This window comes from Lissotriton vulgaris, chromosome 7 (assembly GCF_964263255.1).
Source record: "Lissotriton vulgaris chromosome 7, aLisVul1.2, whole genome shotgun sequence".
NCBI lineage: Eukaryota > Metazoa > Chordata > Amphibia > Caudata > Salamandridae > Lissotriton > Lissotriton vulgaris.
Window position 1 is genome coordinate 700,631,965 of NC_141695.1, and position 22,860 is coordinate 700,654,824.

The window sequence follows — 22,860 nt, forward strand, 5'->3', positions numbered from 1 at the left end:
GAATATCTCCCCGGGAAATCGAATTTTTCCGCAGATTGAAACTCAAGATTCCTTCAAGATTTCAGCGATTGGAAACTCGACGTGAACGTTTTCAATTTTCTGTTTCTTTTTTGGGGCCCATTTGATGTGGACCTTTTTGCCAGCAGATTGACTTTCCAACTTCCCCAATATTTCAGCTGGATGCCAGTGAATGCCTTTCTCCAGCCATGGTCCCTTCTTTACCCTTACGCCATTCCCCCCTTTGCCATGATTCAGAGGGTTCTTCAAAAAGTGAGACAGGACCAGTGCTCCCTGGTCCTGATAACTCCTTTCTGGCCCTCTCAGGCGTGGTTCCCCATAACTTTGGAACTTTCGTGCGACATTCCCTTCCTGATTCCTGCAACGAAAGGTCTGTTTCTAAACGCAAATGGAGAAGATCACCACCTAGTTCTTATAGGGAGTTTGAACCTTCTTGCCTGGAAAGTGTCAGGCAATCTAACGAGTTGTCTGGACTTTCGTCATCCGCTCTCACTCTCCTCGGAGAATCCTGGGCAACAGGAACTCACTACAGATATGACATCTGGAGAAAATGGTTTCGTTTGTGCATGGAGAGGAACTTGGATCCCATAGAGGCTCCTATCGTCAATATAGTTAATTTTCATGTATAACTATTCGACAATGGCCTCTCCTATAGATCGATTAATTGTTATAGATCTGCCATTTCCGCCGGACATTCTCTTGTCGACGGTAGGTAAGAATGTTCTTATTTGTAGAGTTTTAAAGAGTATTAGGCTAAAAAGACCTCTTAGGCCTAAATGCCAATCTGTGTGGGACGTTAAACGTATGCTTAACCTTTTTTGCTCTTGGCCTTATAATTCTCTTCTTAACAGGAAATGTCTTTCCATTAAACTTGCTTCAAACAGAGAAATCTGACTAAATGGGCCAAGAAAAGGGAAGAAGGAGGCAGGAGAAGCCAAAACAGCTAATCGGTAGACCGGGAGCGGCTGAAGAGTGCAACCGATGGGCTCGAGACAGCCGCTCTCAGAGGAATGAACCTTAGGAGGCAGGGGGCGTAACGCCGCCGCCGCCGAGGCTCATTCCTCTAGAGGCGAAGGGGAGAAACTCGCCTGTGATCAAAGATCGAGCGTGTCCATAGTTTTGAAGCAGCGCACCCCTAAAGGTATTCAAGAAGGGGGGTGGGGGTGGGTCTTTTCACTGTAATGCGTGGTCGATACCCTCAGCCTCACGCGGCCAGAGAAAGAGGGTGAAACACCATTATCAAAGAAAGAGGAGGTAGTGCTTCGAGGACAGGCGAAGCCCAGAAAGACGGGGGAAGCCCACGCATCGGTGAGCAAGGAAGGGCAGAGGGCGGGGAACGACGACCATAAATTGGAAGTCGAGGGTGGTAGAAAAGTTACGGGGAAAATAACCAACAGAAAAAGGTTAGAATGAAGGAAAGATCTATCTGAAAGCACAGTGGCAGCAAGTAATATAACGGCAAATAACAGTCAATATGAAAAATATCAACATTTGAGGCTAAATAGTATTAAAGTATAGAAGGGAAAGGAGAGCAACTTATCTGTTTGCGAGCCGCATTTAAAAGAGGCAGCTCTGCTCTTGCCTTATATTGTTGCTATGTTATTATCACATTCTAGTGCATTAAAGGATGAATGCATAATGTAGCCTCCTGTCTTGTAATGAAATTCATGCTGCAGCCCATGGGAGATCACTGGTGTTACCAATGCCCTGGGTACTTTAGTTTTTTGTTTGATTTGTTTATTGAGTTTTCATATTTGTGGTACATGTATCGATCAAATATAAAATGTGCGGCACCAGTAAAAGTTTGCAACAATCAAATAGTTTTCAAGCATCGTACTATAGTATACGAAAAATTGGCCAAACTGTCCATTTGCATGCAGTGCAATGATAGCTATCCAATACTGCAGAAATAGATCATATCTGTCAATACCTGCTAACATTGTGATAAATTAGCAAGGTTATGGGCCTTGTGCCACAGACAATTTTGTTCCACAAATGCGCTTGTCCCAGTGTCTTCAGTCGGCCCTGCCATATCATCAGGGTTGCTGATCAAACTACTTTATGTAAAACAATAAGACACTGAACAATAATCCAAAAGAAAAAGATGGGAGGGCAGGAGCAGCTCAGAAAAACAATGTCTATCATAAAAATGCCAGTATGACTGTTCTAGTTATGTCCTTATTAATTGCCAACTGCTGTATAGTAGGCCAGTATACAATGACCGTGACAAGTGATCCATGCTATCCCATTAGCAGGTCACACTACAACCCATGTGTAAACCATATTAGATAATGTTGGAAATGTCTAGGGGGTCATCCAGGGCTGTTGCCACTTGGAGCGCAGTCAGAATGTATTCCAAGCAGTCGAAATAGGGTACTTGCGCAGCCCAAGGCTATCCTCCTTCAGCAGAGAGACGGCTTCGGCTTTGGCCCAATTTTGCATGGATTGTATCCAGGCTTTAAGTGGTGAGGGATCCTCAGCTTTCAATCCCCGCATGATGAGCCGCTTGGCCACGGCAAGCCCCAGAGCCAGGAAACTAGAAGATTATCTGTGCTTCTTATCTCTGGAAAATATTCCCCATGTGTGCATTAGCGCCCGATCTGTGCTTGTAAGCAGCAACCAAATCACACCATGCCAGTATTCTCGCAGCCGAGGGTGCAACTACAGCATATGCAGGATATCCGCATTCACCAATTTGCAGTGTAGGGAACAAGCGTCTATTCTGTTAAAATACCTTTTAATTTTATCTGGGGTTAAATACGCTCTTTGAATTATGTAAAATTGGATCAACTTAAACCTTACGTTTCTGGGGATAGTTTTAGGGCTCTCCAACAGTGTATCCCATTCTTTAGGCGTATAAGGCCATGACCAGTCAGCCTCCCATTTACTACGCAGCGATGGTAGATCAATCATGGTATGTTCACAGATTAACTCTGCAAACCATTTTATAAGGTGCCGCCCTGTGCCCATCACGTATGTACTGTAGCAGGAGATATTTGAGCTCTTGTGACATATTACCCCATTGATGCCCCAGCGTAGCTATCCAAGCTGCATGATTCAGGAACTGTCCAGGTTGGACGCCCTGTTAGTCAATCAAGGAGTCCGTAATGCTCCTCCATCATAGAAATCTCCTAATGTGCATATGCCAGCATCCTGCCAGTCCGTGAGGCCAGCCACGCGAATGCCCTGGGTATGTTAGTACCATATATTAGGGATTTACAGTGGTACCCCATTATGCCAATTTTGGGGTGTACAAAGTATTTACCAGCAAATTAAGAGGAGAGGGCACTGTCACTGGATGCCTGGTTACCAGGATCCCAGTAAACTACAGTCAAAACACACTGACGCCAGGCAAAAAAGTGGGCTGTCTATGCCAGAAAGATCCTATATCCTTGTCTTTAAATACTTGTATCCCAAGATACCTGAAGGCCTTATTTGCCAAATGCTACTGCAGTCCTGGGGAGAAGGCACCTGCTAAATGCTCATGCAAGAGGATCAAGCATGATTCGCTGTTCTTAACGTTTAACCTAGAGCCTTGTCCAAACCTTTCCAGCTGGGCAAGTACTGGACTCGTGTTTATTGTTGGGTTGATTAAATAGATAACCATGTCATTGTGCATACAGAGATATTAAGGTGCCTACATCATTTAATGCTACCCCTCTCAATCACTTTCTTATTTACGCATTACTTCCGCCAATAGTTCCAAAGCCAGCGCAAAGAGCATTACCTAAAGCGCCCACCCCTGTTGCGTGCCTCTGCCCATCTCAGTTGTCAAAAATCACTCTATTATTCCACACTTTTGTAGGTGGAGCCATGTAGGGAAGAACTTGGCACAATATCCTTGCCAAATGTGATGGACTATTGTCATCTATTGCTGGCCTCATGTTTAAATACTGTCACAGGCGACTCAATACATTAATTGTGCTCAGTGATAGATTTTTCTTAAATTGCGATTTGACTTAGTTTGATTCATTTGCCTTGCAGATTTTTGGAACAAGGGCTCTGCAGGTATGGGGCTCAGTGTACTTCAGCTCATTCCCAAGAAGAACTTGAAGAATGGCAAAAACGGTATGCCTCACGTTTGATGAAACTAAAGCAGCAGAACGAGAACAAGCAGTGTTCTGGCAGTTACATGGAAAATATGATTGAGAAGTGGATGAATTCATTATCCCCCGAGAAAGTGGTAAGTAGTGGTAACATAATCAGGTTTCTGCCAACTCAGTGAAAAGAACACCGATTTAGACATTTATGATGATTGCTAAGATCGTATCCCTTGTTTTTACCATTGTAAAGGTACTTCTTTCAGACAGTGATACTCTAGATCTTCACTTCTGTACATTATGACCATGTGCAATGAGGTTGTGCTCTGGCACTGCTTAAATACCCGTGAATATGAAAGAACAGCATTACACAAACAATATATGCAGGTAAGTAGAGTGCAATATGCTATATTTTGCCGTTATTGAATGAAAGCAGAGGCCTTATAAAAGACTTCAGACATCGTCGCTCATGAGTCATTGCCTCACCCCACACTCAACAGTGAGTAGCAAATAGCATATTACATGCAGCACTTCTGCATATGCACTATTTGGAATTTCATTGAAAACAAAGCTGTCCCGGGGAGGAGCTCCGTCAGCAAACAAGATGGCTGCTTAGGCTCCCGGCTCCGCCGACCTCCGTAACCCGCCGCGATATCCTGTACATTATCCTGACTTTGCGCCTGGTCTCTGTGTGCATGAACTGTTCCGCACTCCGATGGTGAAATCCAGAAACTTTTATCGGCTTGTTGGATGAAGGTCTGTCGTGTTGAAGTTTGCGGCCTGCTCCAGCGGTGAAGCCGGGGCCTCGAGTACTTTCACAGCTGGGCTGCAGTGCAACATCGGCCAGAAGAACCAGGCTGGGTCCAGTCAACCGGAGTGGAGGCTTTGTTTCAGCCCGGATTTGGCGGCGATCGTCTCTACTGCTCGTTATCGATGGAGGAGTGATACTGCTTATTGCTGGCTGCTTATTGCTGGCTGTGAGTGGGGGTTCCCGTCCCGCGGGCCCGGTATCGGGGGCCACCGGGGTTCGTGGTACGGGGCCTCTGGCCTGCGACCTTAACGGTGTGGACCGTGGCTGCGAGCAAAGACCGGTCACCCTCCGCATCTGCATGTTCGCGATCCTGTTTGTCCCCCCCGAGGATGCCGGATTCCCCGGGGAGTTGATTGGGATTGATATCGGGCATGAGACAGTGGATCGAAAGATGCATGAGCCATCGGTGAGGTCAGTACTGGCGGAAATTTGGGCGTTTCGATCACAGGTGGATATCTTATTGAGCAAATTGGAATCGCGCCTATCTGAGATGCTCCTGGTGGACCCGGTCCCGGCCTTACGGTTGAAACTGAAATCTGCAGCCATTCAAACCGTGGCCATTTTGACTCCGTGCGAGAGCCCCGTGAGGAAACAAGCATTGGAACCATCGGATGGTGCCTTGGGAGACGGTGTTCCCGAGGATGTCATGATATCACCGAACCTTCCGTTACTATCGGCTCTGGAGAGATCAAAGGGCGTTCCCCTCCCGGAGAATTCTGTTTGTGACTTTCCTTTACACTTTGTGGTCTTTTTCTCCTTCCTTGGTGACTCTACGACTCCTGTGCAGGATACATTGGGATTGTTCATCCAGGAGGGAGAGTTCTTAAGCGTCTAAAGTTCCCGTGGACCTATTGCCTGCGAGTCGCCATGGATTGATTTTTGATGACTCTTTTCTCCTTTATTACCTCTTTGTGTGCCTTTGGGTCTCGATGGGAGGGGTCCATGTTCTTGTTCGGAAGGGCCAAGGTTGAGATTGACTAGGTCGGGAAGGGTTGGAGTGGCTTTCACAAGTGTTCGACCTGTAACTGCTTGCTTTAAGAGGCTGGGCGGTGTTTTCCGTTACCCTCTACTTTCTTCTATAGTGTTGTCATAAGTGTTCTTTTATTGGTAGGGGGTGTCTGTATCTGGCAGGGGGTCTAAAGGGGCTGGGAGCCCAAATGTCTATGCCCTCCTCCATTCTTCTTTTTCCTTCCTTTAGGGTTTTAGTTATTAGGGGCGACAGGTACGCTGCTAGTGGGGTTAGGCTGTAGCCATCTGCAGGGGTGCAGGGTGGGGGGCTGGACGTTTTTTATTTTTTATTTTGCCTTTTTTACTTTCTATGGCCTTTCTTTTCCTTCTCTTTCTTTCTTAAGGATCAGTATAGCTACGAATCATTCAGACTTTTATCGTATGCTTGTATCTAGTGCTCATGCTTTTATGATATCCAATTTCCGGGTGGGCAGGCTCTGAGAATTGGCGCAACATGGAATGTATATTGTGTGTTCATTTGCATCGATCTGTATACTTCAGTGCCGATTCTCCATCACAGTGGTTATTATGTGTCTATCCTGTTTCTTACCCTGTCCCCCGCATTATCTGGTTTGATTGTATGGCACCTGATCTTCTCTTATATAATATAAAACGCAAACCTCTGACTCATTCTGAAACTTAGTTGTGCATTCTTAGACCTGTTTTGACCTGAATCGCTGCCGAACCTCTGGGTTGTCGGCTGATGAGCTGTGTAGTACTATAACATTGGTGGTTTTAATCTATCTAGCGGCCGGCCCCCGCGGTTGTAGACCCATGCTTGTATTTTCTTCAATGCTACAATAAAGGTTTAAAAAAAAGGAAAATAAAGCTGTCCCAAAAAATAAAGCTGTCCCAATAAAATGTTTTGTTTGTCACAAGTTTACTTTAAAAAAAAAAACCAATAAAGAAAGTACATGATAAACACTTCTTTCTCAGTTTCCTCCCATTTTGAATATCCTCCTGGTGCAAAACTGGATTGGGAGAACGTTCTACCCAACAATAGCCCTCCAATTCTAAGGCTGTACAGAAGTGCACCCTGAAGCTCCTGGTCGCCTGACACCGGACGACTCTGCACTGCTCCAGGTCTTGGTTGCGAGGAAGGTTCCAGGCCAGCTCTTGGATTAGTTCACGCCGGTCATCGTTTCACTCCAATTCATTGTTGGGGGAAGTCTCACAAAACGTCCCAAGAAATCAAAGCTTTCTTCGACTGTGCTGGTCCAAGCCGTTTGATGAGGTCTCTGAAGAATGCCACAAATCTAGGCTCCGATCCTACACGTCTGCTGCGAAGCCTGAGTTTCCTCTGCGCCTCCCAGAATGTCCCAGAGCTGAATCGACCCCTGCACAGTTAAAAGAATGTTAGGAGACCATGCACATGAGATTTACATGCGTTGACCCATCGGAGTGCCTTCGGGCACCAAAGTTCGACAGGTACTTCCACTAGATTTCAGTGTACGCCAGTCAGGCCGTTAGCTTCTGGATCATGACCTTCTGAGGAGCTCCTTCCAGTTGCGCTGACCCCTATTGTTAAACTCAACTCCAATATGGAGCTGAATCGGCTTTGCCAAACGTCTGCTCCAGCGGCGAAGTGAACGATACCCATTGGGTTGGAGACTGTGCCTCTGTTTAATTATAGACCTTGTGGAGAATACAATTGGGTCGGATCGGAGCATTCTTATGGCCAATCTCTCCTTCTAGTGTGGTTATGGAGGAGGAGCTTCATTTGCCTTGGTGGTGTTGAGCGTGACTGAGGTCCTGGACCTTATGCTGACCTAAGTGGCAGTCGAGAGAAACATCTTGACAGAGATACGACAGCCGGTAGTTCCGTTTTAACAAAGCACTTACTGATGTCCTGCTTGGGTCATAGGCCAAGACCTACACAGGGGCTCCTGTGTACAGGATGATTGCCCCCGCTCCTGGGGACCCAGCTTTTCTCACCCAGCACTCCGCCCAGATGACTCTGATTGTCTAGTCCTTTATGTCCTAAGTCAACCCTGGCGTGTTCCTATCACACCACCAGATAGTGAATCCTAGTGGCCGGACACCTTTGGTATGAGCTTTTCTCTTCCACCAGCCTTACACTGTAGCCAGTGAACACCACGTGTCTCTTGAGCTGTTACTCCCACACAGTTTGGGATTCAGCTGTGCAAGAGTTGCCTATGGTCTTGGAGGAGGTCTGAGCCATCCTGTCCAAGTCTGTTGCTGATGGCAGGGATGCAGCAAAGTTCACTATATGCTGTGGGCTGGATACAACTGACTCACTAGGCAGAGGGATTGCTTTGGCAATGCCACGTGATCGCCATGCCTGGTTGAGGTCTACTGGCTTTTTGGGGGATATCCCTTATGAACATGCCCTTTGATGACCGTCGCCTGGTTGACGATAAGATTGATTCAATGCCCAAGCACTTTAAGGACAGCAGGGCCAGCACCCAGTTGCTGAGAATCTCCACAGCCCTGCGCCAGCCCCATCCTTCCTTCTGCCCATTCTGTGGCTAAGATAGGTGTTGTCAACTGCATCCATTCCCATCTTGCCATTACCCACTCCCTAGTCCTTTTGTAGCTGAGGCCACAGTTCCCATAAACCCTGTTGGACTCCAGGCTAGAGGTCTACACAGCCCGCCACCCCCCTAGCAGCAGCAGCCTTCAAACCCCTTTAATATACCATCTCTCATCAAGGGCAACCGGTCTGTTGCAGGATCAGGCACCACCTACCCAATTTCAGTCCATACCTTTGGACAAATGGGTACTCCAAAGTTTTCCGCAGATTTGCTGCCTCCCATTCACAGAAATCCTGCCTTCCATGACGCCACCCTTAGTCAGGCTGATGGAGGATCACCTCTCTCTCCTTCAGGTTGTGCAAGCTATTTTGGCTAAAGGAGCCAACCAAAGGGCGCAGTCATTAGAAGTAGGATGGGTTTGCTATTTTTGTGATGGTAGTGCTGAAAAAGGATGGAGGCATCTGCCCCTTGAGAGACCTAGACCCTCTCAACTACTCCTTGAGAAATTATGAATCCAAAATGCTTACATTGGCTCAGGTCCTGTCTGCCCTGAAGATTGGATGGCGGCGTTGGACATACAGGATACTTATTTTCACATACCTGGCCCACATGCGTTAGCTGCAGATCGCGGTAGAGCACAAGCACTTTCAGTTTGTTATACTCCCGTTTGGCCTTAACAGCGCCCTCAGGTATTCACAAAGGTGATGGTTGCAATCCATTTGCGGATATCAGCGGTTACTGTCTTCCTCTACCTCGACAATTATCTGTTGAAGGTCAGCTTGCCCCAGTCATTAGTTTCCCACTTCCAATCTTCAGCGAATCTCCTGCATTCGCTGAGGTTCACCCTCAGCGTGCCAAAGTCACATCTGACTCCTTCTCAGATGCTTCCTTTCCTCAGAGACATTCTGGACACAGTGCAGTTTCGGGCCTATTCTCCGTAGTAGCGAGTCCATGATACTCAGGCAATGATTCTGATGTTTTAACATTTACCCTGGATGCCTGTGAGACTGACTTACTGATGCTGCTGGGCCTCAGGCCTCTTGTATCCTACTGGTAATAAATTTCGGCTGGCATATGCGGGCTCTGCAATGGGACCAGAAGTCCAAGTGGGCAAGCATCTGGGGAATTTCAATGACCTGTTCCGCATATCGGAGGGAACTGCAAAAAGATCTGCAGTGGTGGCTGGCAAACAGCGTTTGGGTCAGCAGCAGACGCCTCTCCCTTCCCACCCAGAGCTCACAGTGATGACGGATGCGTCACTCCTAGGTTGGGGCAGCAATATGGAAGAGGTGGAGTTCAGAAGACGCTGGTCTGTGGTGGACTCTTAGCTCTACATAAACCTGTTGGAGTTAAGAGAGATTTGCCTGGCATTGAAAGCCTTCCTTCCATCAAGGGAAGGCTGATGCATGTGTTCACAGAACTCACCCTGCCATGTGGAAGTGCAACAAACCGAGCAGGTGGGGTTTTGAACGTTTTGTCTCTGGAGATGGCTGGGAAATCAAGACGACTTCCGGGTCGTATAACACCTGGTGTGCTCTCTGATGGCAGATGAACTCAGCTGTGAATGCCTCACGAATGCCAACTTCATTCGGCTGTATTGCATGCCCTGTTTGCCGAATGAGTGCAACCTGGTTAGATGTGTCCGCTTCTGCAGAAAACGCTTAATATCAGCACCTCTGCCTGCTGGAGTTTTCAAGGCGGCTCTTGCTTGGAGATATATTTCATCTCAAGTGGAATTCTGGCCTCCTGTATGCCTTTCTGCTGATACCAGTTCTGTCCACGATCAGGGCCAGGTCATCTTTTTGAGTCTGTATCTGAAAGAGACACATTAGTGATAGATTCCTTACGTTAGAATATCCCCAGGTGTCAGACTGGATCCGGAAAGATTTTCATCAGCAGTACCCTTGCACGTCGGTAGGTGGCGTCGTGAGGCTCTGCGTCCGTCGCTGGCGTCGTAAGCGCCGAGATGACGTCACAGACTACTTAGGCACCACCGATGCGCGCTGACGCCAGTTCTTTCTTTTTCCGCGCCAGTAAGCGCAGATCCGGTTAGAGCACGTACATTAGTCACTTTTTGACCACCTTATCCGGGTCCGTCAACGACTCCCTCACAGTGCAAGAATTTCTTGCTACCATGGACCGCCTTTTTAGGCCTCTGGCTCCTGCTGGCGTGCCCTTGGGCCCCGCAGTCCCGTGTCAGGATCCTGTTGAGCCGGCGGCTCCGGTGCCGCAGGATCCTGCGCCGCTGGCTCCGGCCACGGCGCCACAAGGTCCCATGCTGCTGGCTCCGGCCCCAGCGCCACCCTCTACTCCGCCTCCGGCTCCGCAGTGGGTGTCATTTTTTCCGCCCCTGCCCAGGTTTCAGGACAATTTTGTCCCTACTTGGGATCCGCATTGGGACGCGGCTCCGGTTCTGCCCCGTCCGGCGCCATTCCCGGTGCCTTTTGCTCCTTCCCTGGTTCCTGCCGCTGCGGTCTGTACCACATACGGCTGAGGTGGGGGATGACTGGGAGGGGTTTGAGGACCCTCTTGCTCGTCTGTGTGATTCCGAGCAGGACTGGGCGGACGAGTTAGAGGAGGCCGGCGGCCTTGATGTCTCCTCTGACCCGTGGTTTGCCTCTCCCCCGCCTACCATGGAGGAGGGCGCTTCTTACGCGGTGGTGCTCCGTCTGGCAGCTGAGGTCCTCAACCTTGATCTCCCTACGGTGGCCCTAAAAACTAATCTCCTCACTGAGGTGCTCCAGATGACGTCCACTTCGTTGGAGCCCCTGCTGCCATTTAATGACGCCCTCACTGACGTCTTACTGGACACTTGGTCGAGGCCAGCCACAGGGGCCCCTGTGGATAAGAACGTCGCCAGGCATCATCACCTGGCACCGGGTGACCCTGCCTTTCTGACCACTCATCCAACGCCCGAGAGCCTCGTCATCCAAGCTTCGACGTCCCAGAGTGCCTTTCCCATGGCTCCCCCGGATAAGGACTAAGAAGCTAGAACAGTTCGGCAAGCGGTTGTTCTCTTCCGTCAGCTTAGGGCTGCGCTCGGTGAACACCGCATGCCTATTGGGCCGCAATTCCCACGCGGTGTGAGATACAGTTGCACAGGTGTTGCCTCAGTGTCCTGAAGAGGGTTAAGATGCGGCTAAGTTTGGACACCACGGCTTCACTAAGTAGGGCAATTTCCACGACTGTGGCGCTTCGTCGCCACGCCTGGTTGAGATCTACTGGGTTCTCGCCAGATGTCCAAAGCTCACTCACGGACAGGCCCTATGATGGCACTCGCCTGTTTGGAGATAAAGCCTACAGTGCGCTGGAGCGTTTTAAGGACTCGCGAGCCACGGCCAAGTCCTTAGGTCTTTCCACGAAAAGCCCAGCCACTCCTAGTTTTTGTTCCTTTAGTGGCCACGGAAGGGTCGCCCAGGAACGTTCCTTCAGCAAGCCTGTGCAGAATCAACCTCAGTGCAGCTGTGGCAGGGGCGGGTCTGGGAATCCGCGTGGGGGTCAGTCCACTTCCGCCCCGCTGCTTCTACCTCCAAACTTTCCTAATCTGATCTTTGGGGGTGCACCCCATGCCAGTGGGTGGCAGGATCCACCATTACCTCCCCCACTGGCATCCTGTCACATTGAACAAGTGGGTGTTGCAGATCATCCGCAAGGGTTACTCCTTCCCTTTCAGTCCACCCCTCCAGCCATCCCACCTCATTTGCGCCGCATGTCGGGGGAACACTTAGCACTTCTCCAGCTGGAAGTCATGCCCTCTTGGCCAAGGGGGCCATCAAGTGCGTTCCTGGGCCAGAAGTAGGGAGTGGTTGTTATTCCCACTACTTTCTGGTCCCCAAGAAGCACAAAGGGGGTCTGCGTCCCATCTTGGACCTCCGGAACATCAATCACTTCCTCCGGAAGGAGAAGTTTAAGATGTTGACTCAGGTCTTTACTGCCCTCGAACCTGGAGCCTGGAGGGTTGCGTTGGACTTGCAGGACTCATATTTTCATATCCCTGTCCTGCCTCCTGCCAGCCCACCGGCATTACCTGAGGTTCACGGTAGGCCAGGAGCATTTTCAGTTTGCCGTGCTCCCCTTCGGCCTTACCAGCATCCCTCGGGTGTTCACGAAAGTGATGATGGTGGTCGCAGCTCACATGCGCAGGTCAGAGGTGTCAGTCTTCAAATACCTCGACGACTGGTTGTTGAAGGTGGGCTCTACCCAAGCAGTTGTCACCCACCTTCAGACTACGGCCGACCTCCTGCATTTGCTGGGGTTCTCAATCAACGTGCCAAAGTCGCACCTGAGTCCCTCTCAGAAGCTCCCCTTCATCGGAGCGGTTCTGGATTCAACACTGTTTCGGGTTTATCCTCCGAGCAGCGAGTCCGGGATATTCAGGCTATGATTCCAATCTTTCAGCCTCCCTCCGGGTTTCAGTCAGGATGACCTTCCGGCTCCTGGGCCTGATGGCTCCTGCATCCTGCTAGTGCAACATGCCAGATGGCATATGCGGGCTCTGCAATGGGACCTGAAGTTCCAGTGGGCACAGCATCAGGGCAACCTGTCCGATCATGTCCAGATCTCGGAGGGCACTGCACAGCAATTGTAGTGGTGGCTCACGAATCGCGATTAGGTCAATGGCCGATCTTTATCCCTTCCCCAACGGGAGCACACAATGGTGACAGATGCATCTCTCCTGGGATGGGGAGGCCACTTGGGAGAGGTGGAGATCAGAGGACTCTGGTCTCCAGTGGAGTCCCGGCTCCATATCAACCTTTTGCTGCTTCAAGCGATCCGACTTGCACTGAAAGCATTCCTTCCGGCTGTCCGGGGAAGTGTGGTGCAGGTGTTGACGGACAACACCACCGCCATGTGGTATTGCAACAAACCGGGTGGGGTGGGGTCCTGGACCCTATGTCAGGAGGCTCTGCGCCTCTGGACATGGCTGGAACATCAATGCATTTCTTTGGTGGAGCAATACCTGGCAGGTTCTATGAACGCCAGGGTGGACGAACTCCGCTGCCGGTGCTTGATGGATCACAAATGGCATCTGAACTCAGACTTGTTGCAAGGTCTCTTTCAGCAGTGGGGAGAGCCTTGGTTAGTCCTATTCGCCACCAAAGAGAACGCACAATGTCATCAGTTCTGCGTGTTGGAATTTCCAAGGCGGCACTCGCTCGGCGACGCTTTTCGTCGCAAGTGTAGTGGCTGTCTATTGTTTGCCTTTCCGCCTTGACCACTACTGCCCAGAGTGCTGAAGAAGATTTGGCGCGACTGGGCCCTAGTCATTCTTGTGTCTCCAGATTGGGCACAGAGATACTGGTATCCATAGCAACTCAATTTGGCAATTGATCCCCTGATGCGACTGCCTCTTCGGGAGGATCGGGGGATCAATCGCAGCAGCAGGGGACGGTCCTCCACCCGAACCTGTCAAGCCTCCACCTCCATGCGTGGAGAATGAGGGGCGACAGTTGACGGCTTTCAATCTTCCTCCCGAAGTCTGTGATGTCATTCTGGCAGCCAGGCGTCCCTCCACTAAAACGGTGATCGAGGCATGTGGGCTGCTGAATTCATATCTGTGCATAGATCGCCGCCTAGTGTTGGGTCCGGATGATTGCCCATTGTTGTCCTGGAAGAGTCTTCGAAGTATCACGAGATAGGTGGCTCCTCCCCTGGACTACAGTGCGCATGGGCATCGACTCCATCCTCAGATTGTTTTTTTCCGCCATTGGGTTCGGATGTCTTTTATTCCCTCTTGTCGGAATCGATAGAAAACTTTCTTGAGACCAAAAGGTCTTTAGCCTATACGTCGGTATTGTCTTGCGTTCGGCATTACTTCTTCTAGTTCGGCTCCGAGCCGGATTCTCTACTCCCGCGTGCTCTCGGCACGGAATGCCCAGTCGACGCTCCTGGCCTATCGACCGTCCATCATGGACCGAAGCCCATTCAAGAGATGTCCGGTCTGTTACTCGAAGTACCCCCACATCGACGTCCACCCGGTGTGCAACAAGTGTCTGTCGCCGGACCACGATGAGGACAAGTGTATGGCTTGTTCCCGCTTCAGGTCTAAGAAGACGCTTAAGCTTCGACGAGCTGCGCGCCTGGAGGCCCAGCAATCTGCTCCGGCGCCTGTGGTTATCTTCGATGCAGGGGATGTCGAGGACGAATCTATCCAGGACGTTTCTGAATCAAACCCCGTGTCCGACGTCGAAGATGACTACAACGCGGATGCTGAGGGGTTCGAGGGCGAAGTCGTCGTCGACGAGGTAGGGGACTACGGGGCCCTTGGGGCCATGGAGGATAGCTCGGACGAGGAGCTTCCTCAAACTGACTCTGGTGCCGTGCCGATTTCTAAGGCCCAGGTCGAGGGATCGCCTTCGGGCCTTACCCAAGATCTCACTATCGGTTCCACGGCCCCGCCTTCGGGCCCGGCCACGGACATTGTTGCCGAGCCACTCCCTGGCAAAACGAAACCGAAAGTGAAACCTACAGTCTCGACGCCAGATACTGCGGAGGTGCCAGCACCGAAACCGAAAGTGCGCATCGCTTTGGTCGGCTCCAAGGCCTCTGAGGCTTCGGCGCCGAAGAAACCGAAGGTGGCTGTCGAGCCGAAAACACCAGTCAAGGGCGTCGAGACGAAGCCTGCCGCACCAAAGACTAAGGTGTAGGTGGTCGAGTCGGGCGCGTCGGCGCCGAAGACGATCGACACCAGCAAAAGCCTTGTCGACCCGAAGAAGGCTGTCAGCGAGCCGAAGAAGTCTCTCAGTGACCCAAAGAAGCGGTTCAATGACCCGAAGGTCCTCACGACCCCGCGTTCGCACGACAAGGCCAAGGGCGCTGCGCCCCGAGAGTCTACTTCGTAAATGGCCTCGAAGGATTCCATTGAACCGGCGCGGCCATCCGCCGCGTTCACCAAGAAGGTGACTGACTCCCTGCAGCGCATCCGTGTAGGCACTGCGTCAGTCGACCCGACGGATCCTCTGCCTGCGAAACCAGTGGAGAAACCACCTAAGGCGTCCACGCCGATCCATTTCACGTTGCTGCCTAAGACGGCGCCGAAGGCTTTTGCTCCTAAGGCGGTGACCGGCGTGCCCGAGAAGGTCTCCTCGGCGCCGAAGGCGTCATCGGTGGTTCACGCTCAAGACCTCGACGACCTTCGGGGGATGAGCGTCAGGAACACTTCATCGACGCCGAAATGGGCAGGCTTTCCCTTCTGAAGTGGAAAATCAACCCAGAACCCCAACTAGAGTCTTACAAGATCCCTCTCAAGAAGAAGGACTGCTTGCCGTCTTGGTGGAACCCCTTTCCCCGCAGACTCATGATGTGTCGCCCACTTACTCGGATGTGGACGCTGGTGAGGGAGATGATGAGGATGATTTTAGTTATCCAGTCTATACAGTCCCTGAGGATACCAGTGAACCCTGGGCAGCTAGTGGTGACCCTGGGGATCCTCAATCAGGCCAAGACCCTCAACTTTTTTCAGCTAAAACGTCTCCTACAGAAGACTCTACTGCTTTCAATGCCCTCATTGAACGGGCAGCTAACTATAACAAAGTCCAGCTACATGCTGACCCTGTGGATGTGGATTTCCTCTTTGAAACCTTTTCGGTATCAGAAAAAACTGTTAAAACTCTGCCTATGCTGAAAGGTGTTTTAAAGCATGCTACTGAGATCTTTAAAGAACCTACCAGGGCAAGGGCGATAAACCCTAGGATTGACAAGAAATACAAGTCAGCGCCTACTGACCCTACCTACATTAAAGGACAGCTGCCTCTGGACTCCCTTGTCGTCTTGAATGCCCGGAAGAGGGCAAATTCTCAGACTACGGGTGATGCTCCTCCCCCAGACAAAGAATCCAAGGTCTTTGAGGCTTCGGGGAAGAGGGTGGCAGCACAGGCAGCCAACATCTGGCGCATTTCTAACACAAAGGCGCTTCTGGCGCGCTATGACCGGGCACACTACGATACACTGGAGACCCTGTTGCAACACCTGCCTGATCAGTACAAGGAAGGGGCTGAGATGCTGATTCAGGAAGGGAAGCTAACCTCAAACGCATCCATTAAGTGCGCTCTGGACGCAGCCGATACCGCTGCCAGAGCTATAAACACTAGCGTTATGCTTCGGAGACATGCCTGGCTGAGAATCTCTGGATTTAAGCCAGAAATCCAAACCACCATCCTGAACCAAACGGTTAACCCAGATCACCTGTTTGGCCCAGAGGTTGACACCACCCTAGAAAAGATAAAAAAGGTTACTGAGACTGCAAAGTCAATGGGTGCCTTACAGTCCCAGCAGTTTCGGGGTGGGTCCTTTCGTCGCTCCAGCACTAGAGGCGTCTCCAGGGGCCAGCTCTCCCAGTCCATGCAATACTACAAGGGCAACACTCAGACTACTTACACCAGCAAGAGTCGAGGTGGATATCGTGGCAACAGCGCCAAGGGCAGAGGACGTGGAAACAACAGCTCCAGATCCTCTGCCACCAGCAAACAGTGACGCCTTGTCACTGCCCCCCGACCACACAACACCGGTCGGAGGGGAGACTCCAGCAGTTCCTGCCCGTCTGGAAGTCCATCACCACGGACAGGTGGGTCAGAAAACTTATCCAATACGGTTATTGTCTGGAGTTAACATCCACTCCACCCGACATGCCCCCAAGACATCGTCCTATGTCGGACGAGCACTTGCACTTATTGCAGCAGGAGGTCACCGTCATGCTGCAAAAAGGGGCAATAGAGCTCGTGCCAGTGCAGGAAAGAGGCACAGGGGTCTACTCCCTGTACTTCTTAATAACAAAAAAGGACGGGTCCCTCAGGCCCATCCTGGACCTCAGGCCCCTCAACTACTACATCCTGTCGGAGCACTTCCATATGCTGACCCTGCAGCAAGTGCTCCCGTTACTAAGGCAGGGGGATTTTCTCGCAACTTTAGACCTAAAGGATGCGTACTTTCACATTCCACTGCACCCTTCACACAGGAAATACCTCCGTTTCACCATACAAAACCAGCACTACCAGTTCAAGGTTTTGCCTTTCGGTGTCACCACGGCACCCAGGGTGTTCACAAAGTGCCTGGCGACAGTGGCAGCGCATCTCAGAAGACTGAATATCCACGTCTACCCTTATCTGGACGACTGGCTCATCCAAGCGAAGTCAGCCCAGCAGTGTGCCGACCACATGTCCTACACCATTCACCTCCTGCCCGATCTGGGATTCTCACTGAATTACCCGAAATCCCACCTCCAGCCCGCCCATGTACGGCAGTATCTGGGTGCGACCATAAACACTCTGGTGGCCACAGCACAGCCGTATTCAGTGAGGGTCAGCAGCATTCTATCGCTGATGCAGAAATTCAGACCTCAACACTCGCTTCCAGCAAGAGTGTTCATGCAGTTGATAGGCATGATGGCCTCCTGCATTTCCATAGTCCCGCACGCGAGGCTACATATGCGTCCGCTTCAGGAGTGCTTGGCACGTCAGTGGACTCAGGCTAATGGACAGTTGAAAGACCTAGTGTTGGTGAGCGGTCGGGCATACAACTCTCTGCATTGGTGGAATCCACGATACCTTTGCAAGGGCCGACCGTTCCAAGAGCCTGTGCCACAGATCATCCTGACGACGGACGCCTCTCTCCAGGTATGGGGACCTCATGTCCTCCACTACACAGTGCAGGGACTGTGGACGCAACAGCAACGGAAGATGCACATCAATGTTCTCGAACTGATGGCAATCTTCATGGCACTCAAAGCTTTCAAGGTACATCTGTGCAACAAGGTTGTGTTGATCCAGACGGACAACATGACCGCCATGTACTACATTCAAAAACAGGGAGGAACATACTCTCCGCAGCTGTCTTACCTGGCTCAGAGCATGTGGAAGTGGGCCATTCAGAGGAACATCTTCCTCAAGGCGGAACACCTCCCGGGCAAAGACAATCAGATGGCGGACCTGCTCAGCAGGCACAGCCACCAAATGCACGAGTGGGAGATACATCCATCAGTACTCCAACCGTACTTCCAAAGGTGGGGTCATCCAGAGATAGACCTGTTTGCCAACGCAAAATGCCCAGAGGAAGGAGAGTTGATTTAGGACCCAGATCCATTGGGTCAGGAGTGGGATAACTACATCTCATCATCTTCAGTCACCTTCAGCACCCCCAGCTAGTTCTCCTACTGACGATATTGGGTGGTTCCATGGGTTATTGTAACATGCTTCCAAGAGATTTGATTTGCCTCTCTCTATAAAGCAAACAGAATTCTTCGTATATGATTTTAATGGTCCAGTATGAAAGTCTGTGAGATCAATCCCTATAGTAAGCTACATAGGGAAGAAGAGTTAAAATTAATGAAAATCCCAGCTTCAGTCACAGCGGTGGTTCCTAGAATGGACAAAAAGTACAAGACCCCTGATTCTTCTCTGGCATGCTTAGTAAGGCATCCACGCCCAGATTCAGTTATTATGCAAGCCGGACAACCATGCTCTAGAAATCCTTCGTCCCCTTGTTCAGCTCCTTCGAACAAGGAAGGCAGAAGACTAGACCTCATATTGAAAACGCTTTCTTTGCTGCAATGACACTAGGTGTTCTGGGTCGTTACGACCATCACATGTGGTTCAATCTGGCACCCCTTTTTGATCATCTTCCTGAGGACAAAAAGTAGGCATAAGAAATTTCACTGGATGGTGCCATGGTATCTTCTAAGATCATCACATATCTTCCACCGCGTTCAGAGAAATGAGCAGCAGTTCTGAGCTCACCGGGCTTGTTGAAGGCCACCTCGTTCTGCCCTGAATTCCAAGCCAATACTTTGGATAAGCCCTTTGACGTGGAAATTTTTTTGGGCAAATATGTGGATGCCATAAAAGCAAACACTTGTATAGCACGCTATATGGCAACACTGCAACAGAGGTGTTTTCAGCCTTTCCGTAGATGAAGAGGGTAATACATGCAGAGATCCTCTTACCATTCATACAGGTATCAGCCGGGTGCACAACAGGGCTATTGACCCCAGTACACTGGCCAACAGCAGCAGTTTAGAGCCTCCAACAGGGCTTATGCTGGACAACCAGCTCTACAAACCCTGGGGGAAAAGTCCAGGATATCTCAAGAGGACAGTGACATTTCTCCAGCACCAGTCACCTTCTTTCAACGCAGACAACACAGAAAACCTTACCTCTTCACTGGAAAAGTATAACAACGGACAGATGGGTGTTGGATATCTTACATCATGGTCACACCCTGGAATTCGTCCAAGAGCCTCCCTGTTATCCTCCTTCCACGAGAACACGGCAACACCGTACTATCTTAAAACCAGAGATTTCTGTACTTCTTTTAAAGGGAGCTATAGAGGAAGTTCCTTCCTGACGGAGAAGGAAAGGCTTCTATTCCACCTTCTTCCTCATAAAGAAAAAGTTGGGGAAATTGACAGGTCATATATCCCAGACACCTAAACAAATATATAAAGAAACAAGCCTTTGGGATGCTGTCTTTGCAAGAGATTCTGTTGATGGTAAAACAGAGGATTTCATGACATGTTTCGATATCGTACTTTCACCTTCCCATTCATGTCAAACAATGACTGTTCCAGAGGTTCGAGGTGGCTGGGCACCACTATCAATTCAAAGTCCTTACCTTTGGCCTTCGGTCGGCTCCCAAGTTTTTCACGAAATGCATGGCACCAGTGGCTGCTTTCTTGAAAAAACAGGGGCATCAGTAATTCCCCTACCTGGACGACTGTTTGGTCATTGGTCCCACATTCCACTCTCCAAAAAATCCACATTGACTTGTCAACAGCTCTTCTGGTTTCTGAGACTAGAACTTAATGCAGAAAAGTTATCTCTTATTCTAGTTCAATCGCTGGTGTTTCTTGGAGCTGTTTTGGACACCAGGATCGCAAAATCGTACCACATAACAAAACAGGTGCACAAAATACTACAGACAGCAGCTCTGCTACAATAAAAGCCCTTTTCAGTGAGGATTTACAAATCCATACTGGGGATTCTATCCTCGTGCATCTCATTAATTCCAAATTATCGCTTATATATGAGGTCTCTACAGGAACTGCTGAATGCCCAGTTGAATTAAAACCCACGGTTTAGTTTGAGAATGTCATTAATATCACCCCTACAATGAAGCATCTTTGTCATGGTCGGGAAAAGAGGAGAATATATCCCCAGGTCTCGAGCCGGTGCATTCTAGTTTCATAAAGACAGGGGTTGCTTCCTTGGACCGCTGGGGAGCGTATCTCCAGGAACTGGAAATACACGGAAAGTGGTCTGTTTAAGAACCACAAATGCACATCAACATTCTAGAACTGAAAGCTGTTTTTTCTAGGTCTCCAGGCATTTCTGCCCCTAATTCTCAGCTCCCCTGTCCTAGTGAAGATAGACAACACCACCTCTATGTTTTACCTTTCCAAGCAAGGAGGAACCAGATCAGAGATATTCTTGTCTCAAGCCCAGAAAACCTGGAGGTGGTTACTGAAACCTAACATCTCCCTGCAAGTAGAACATGTCCAAAAATATATTGGTGGAATCTCTCAGCAGAACAAATACCCATGCCACAAATGGGAATTGGACCACAAGGATTGGTACGCATCCTTAAAAAATAGGGTGCTCCAAACCTTGACCTCCTTGCAACACTAAACAACAGAAAATGTGAGTGGTTTACTTGCAGGTTCCCTCAGAAAGGGTATTGAGGAAATGCTCTTCAGATAAAGTGGACAGGAATGTTCGCTTATGCCTTTCCTTTTTTTCTTCTCATCTCCAGAGTGGGACGCAAGAGAGAGCCATGTCATCTCATTCTCATAGCCCCGGCATGACTTGGACAGTTTTGCTACAGGGATGTTCTCCTGATGTCTGCCCATTTGCATCCAATCAGTGGACAATCTGATCTCAATGAGCAGTGGCCAGATATTGCACCCAAAAATAAATGCTCTCAATTTGTCAACATCGCACCTCATGACTATTAATTTGTATCTCTAGTTATTCCAAAATCTGTCTTGGAGTGGTCACAAGCTTTTTCCACAGATAAAGCATATTGGGCAAAACGGAAAAGATTCTCTGGTGTATCAAGAAGGATCTCCATTTCCTTCACTCTTCTCCATAGCAACTCTTGCCATATCTCCTTCACTTGGGAAAGTCTGGCTTAGCACACTCTTCAATCAAAGTGCACTTAGCAGCAATTTCCAGGTTTCCAATAAACTCTGGGGAAATCTCTCTTTTGCCCTCTAGACTGATAAAGGAATTCATGAAAGGCCTTTTCAGGGTTTTCCCACCTGTAAAACCTCCTGCAGTTGAATACGGTTCTCTCTCAGCTTATGAGACCACCTTTTGAGCCTATCCATAAAGCTGATACCAAATATGTCTTGTGAAAGCCCTCGCTTTGTTGGCCTTCACATCGGCCAGGTGAATTAGTGAGGTTCAGGCTTTTACAGTCACTGACCCGTTTCTACAATTCAAAAAGGATAAAGTGCTGTTAAGAATGAACACAAAATTCATCCTTAATGTTTCGACTTCTTTTCATTTGAATGAGCCAATTAATGTATTAACATACTTCAAGAACCCTCTTCTGCTGCGGAAAGGGCTCTTCGCTCTCTTGATGTCAAACGTTGCTTAAAATACCATATTACAGGATGAAACCTGTCAGAAAAACTGATCATCTTCTCGTCTCTTTTGCACCTCCCAGAAGAGGCTATGCACTCTCAAGAAGCTGTATTGCAAGCTGGTTATTGTCAGCTGTAGCTTTTTGCTACAACAAAACAACAAAAACAGAAAGACCCGTGTCCACAAAGGCTGCTGCACACTCAACAAGAAAGATGGCTACATCCTCAAGCTTATTTTCTGGAGTGTCGTGTTAAGACATCTTAAGGGCAGAAACTTGATAGAATGCTCATACTTTCACCAAACACTACTGTTTGGATTCAGGAGGAAAGGAGATGCTGTCAGGCAGGCAGTTTTACTTCACTGTTTTCATTAAGGTGCATTTTATTTACTGATTTCTTACTTAATGAAATGTTTTAGAACAATGTCTTATATTGATTGTTTGTATTTTCATTGAGTTATATATGATGGCGGTATGTCATATTAGTACATGATTTTTTTTCACGCATACCACATACCTTCGTGGGGAGTGTCTTTGCCTATTTCACAATTTTACTTGTCCTGCTAGCTACTCCGATTCAAGCATGGGAATCTATGAAAGATACCTGTACACTGTCATTCTCAAGGATTGATTTCTTCCATAGATTCACATGCGACCCACCAACCTCCCTGTTTAGGCCTGCTGCTCTTATACCTCATGGAAACTTTTACATATTCACACTTGTGCTCGAAACCTGAGGTATGGTATCTCTGCAGGGGAGAAGGAGTCTAGGTTCTTGACTCTGATCGGCTGGAGTTTGGGTCTATTAAATTGATGTGAATTGGTAAAACAATTGCACCTGCTGTATCTATGTTCCCTAATGTACTTTTTATATTACTGCTTTTTTTAAGTACCGTGGGACTCCTACCATGAC

General features: G+C 49.3%; 1 protein-coding gene across 2 annotated transcripts in view; it reads left to right on the plus strand.

The window, feature by feature from the left end:
- Nucleotides 1-22,860, plus strand: part of HELZ (helicase with zinc finger) — a 1,742,088-nt gene that overhangs the window by 410,024 nt on the left and 1,309,204 nt on the right. For both annotated transcript variants that reach the window (XM_086930935.1, XM_086930936.1), the window contains exon 9: nt 4,003-4,201. In XM_086930935.1, coding sequence (XP_086787061.1) covers nt 4,003-4,201 — 199 coding nt within the window. The remainder of the gene's footprint in view (nt 1-4,002; nt 4,202-22,860) is intronic.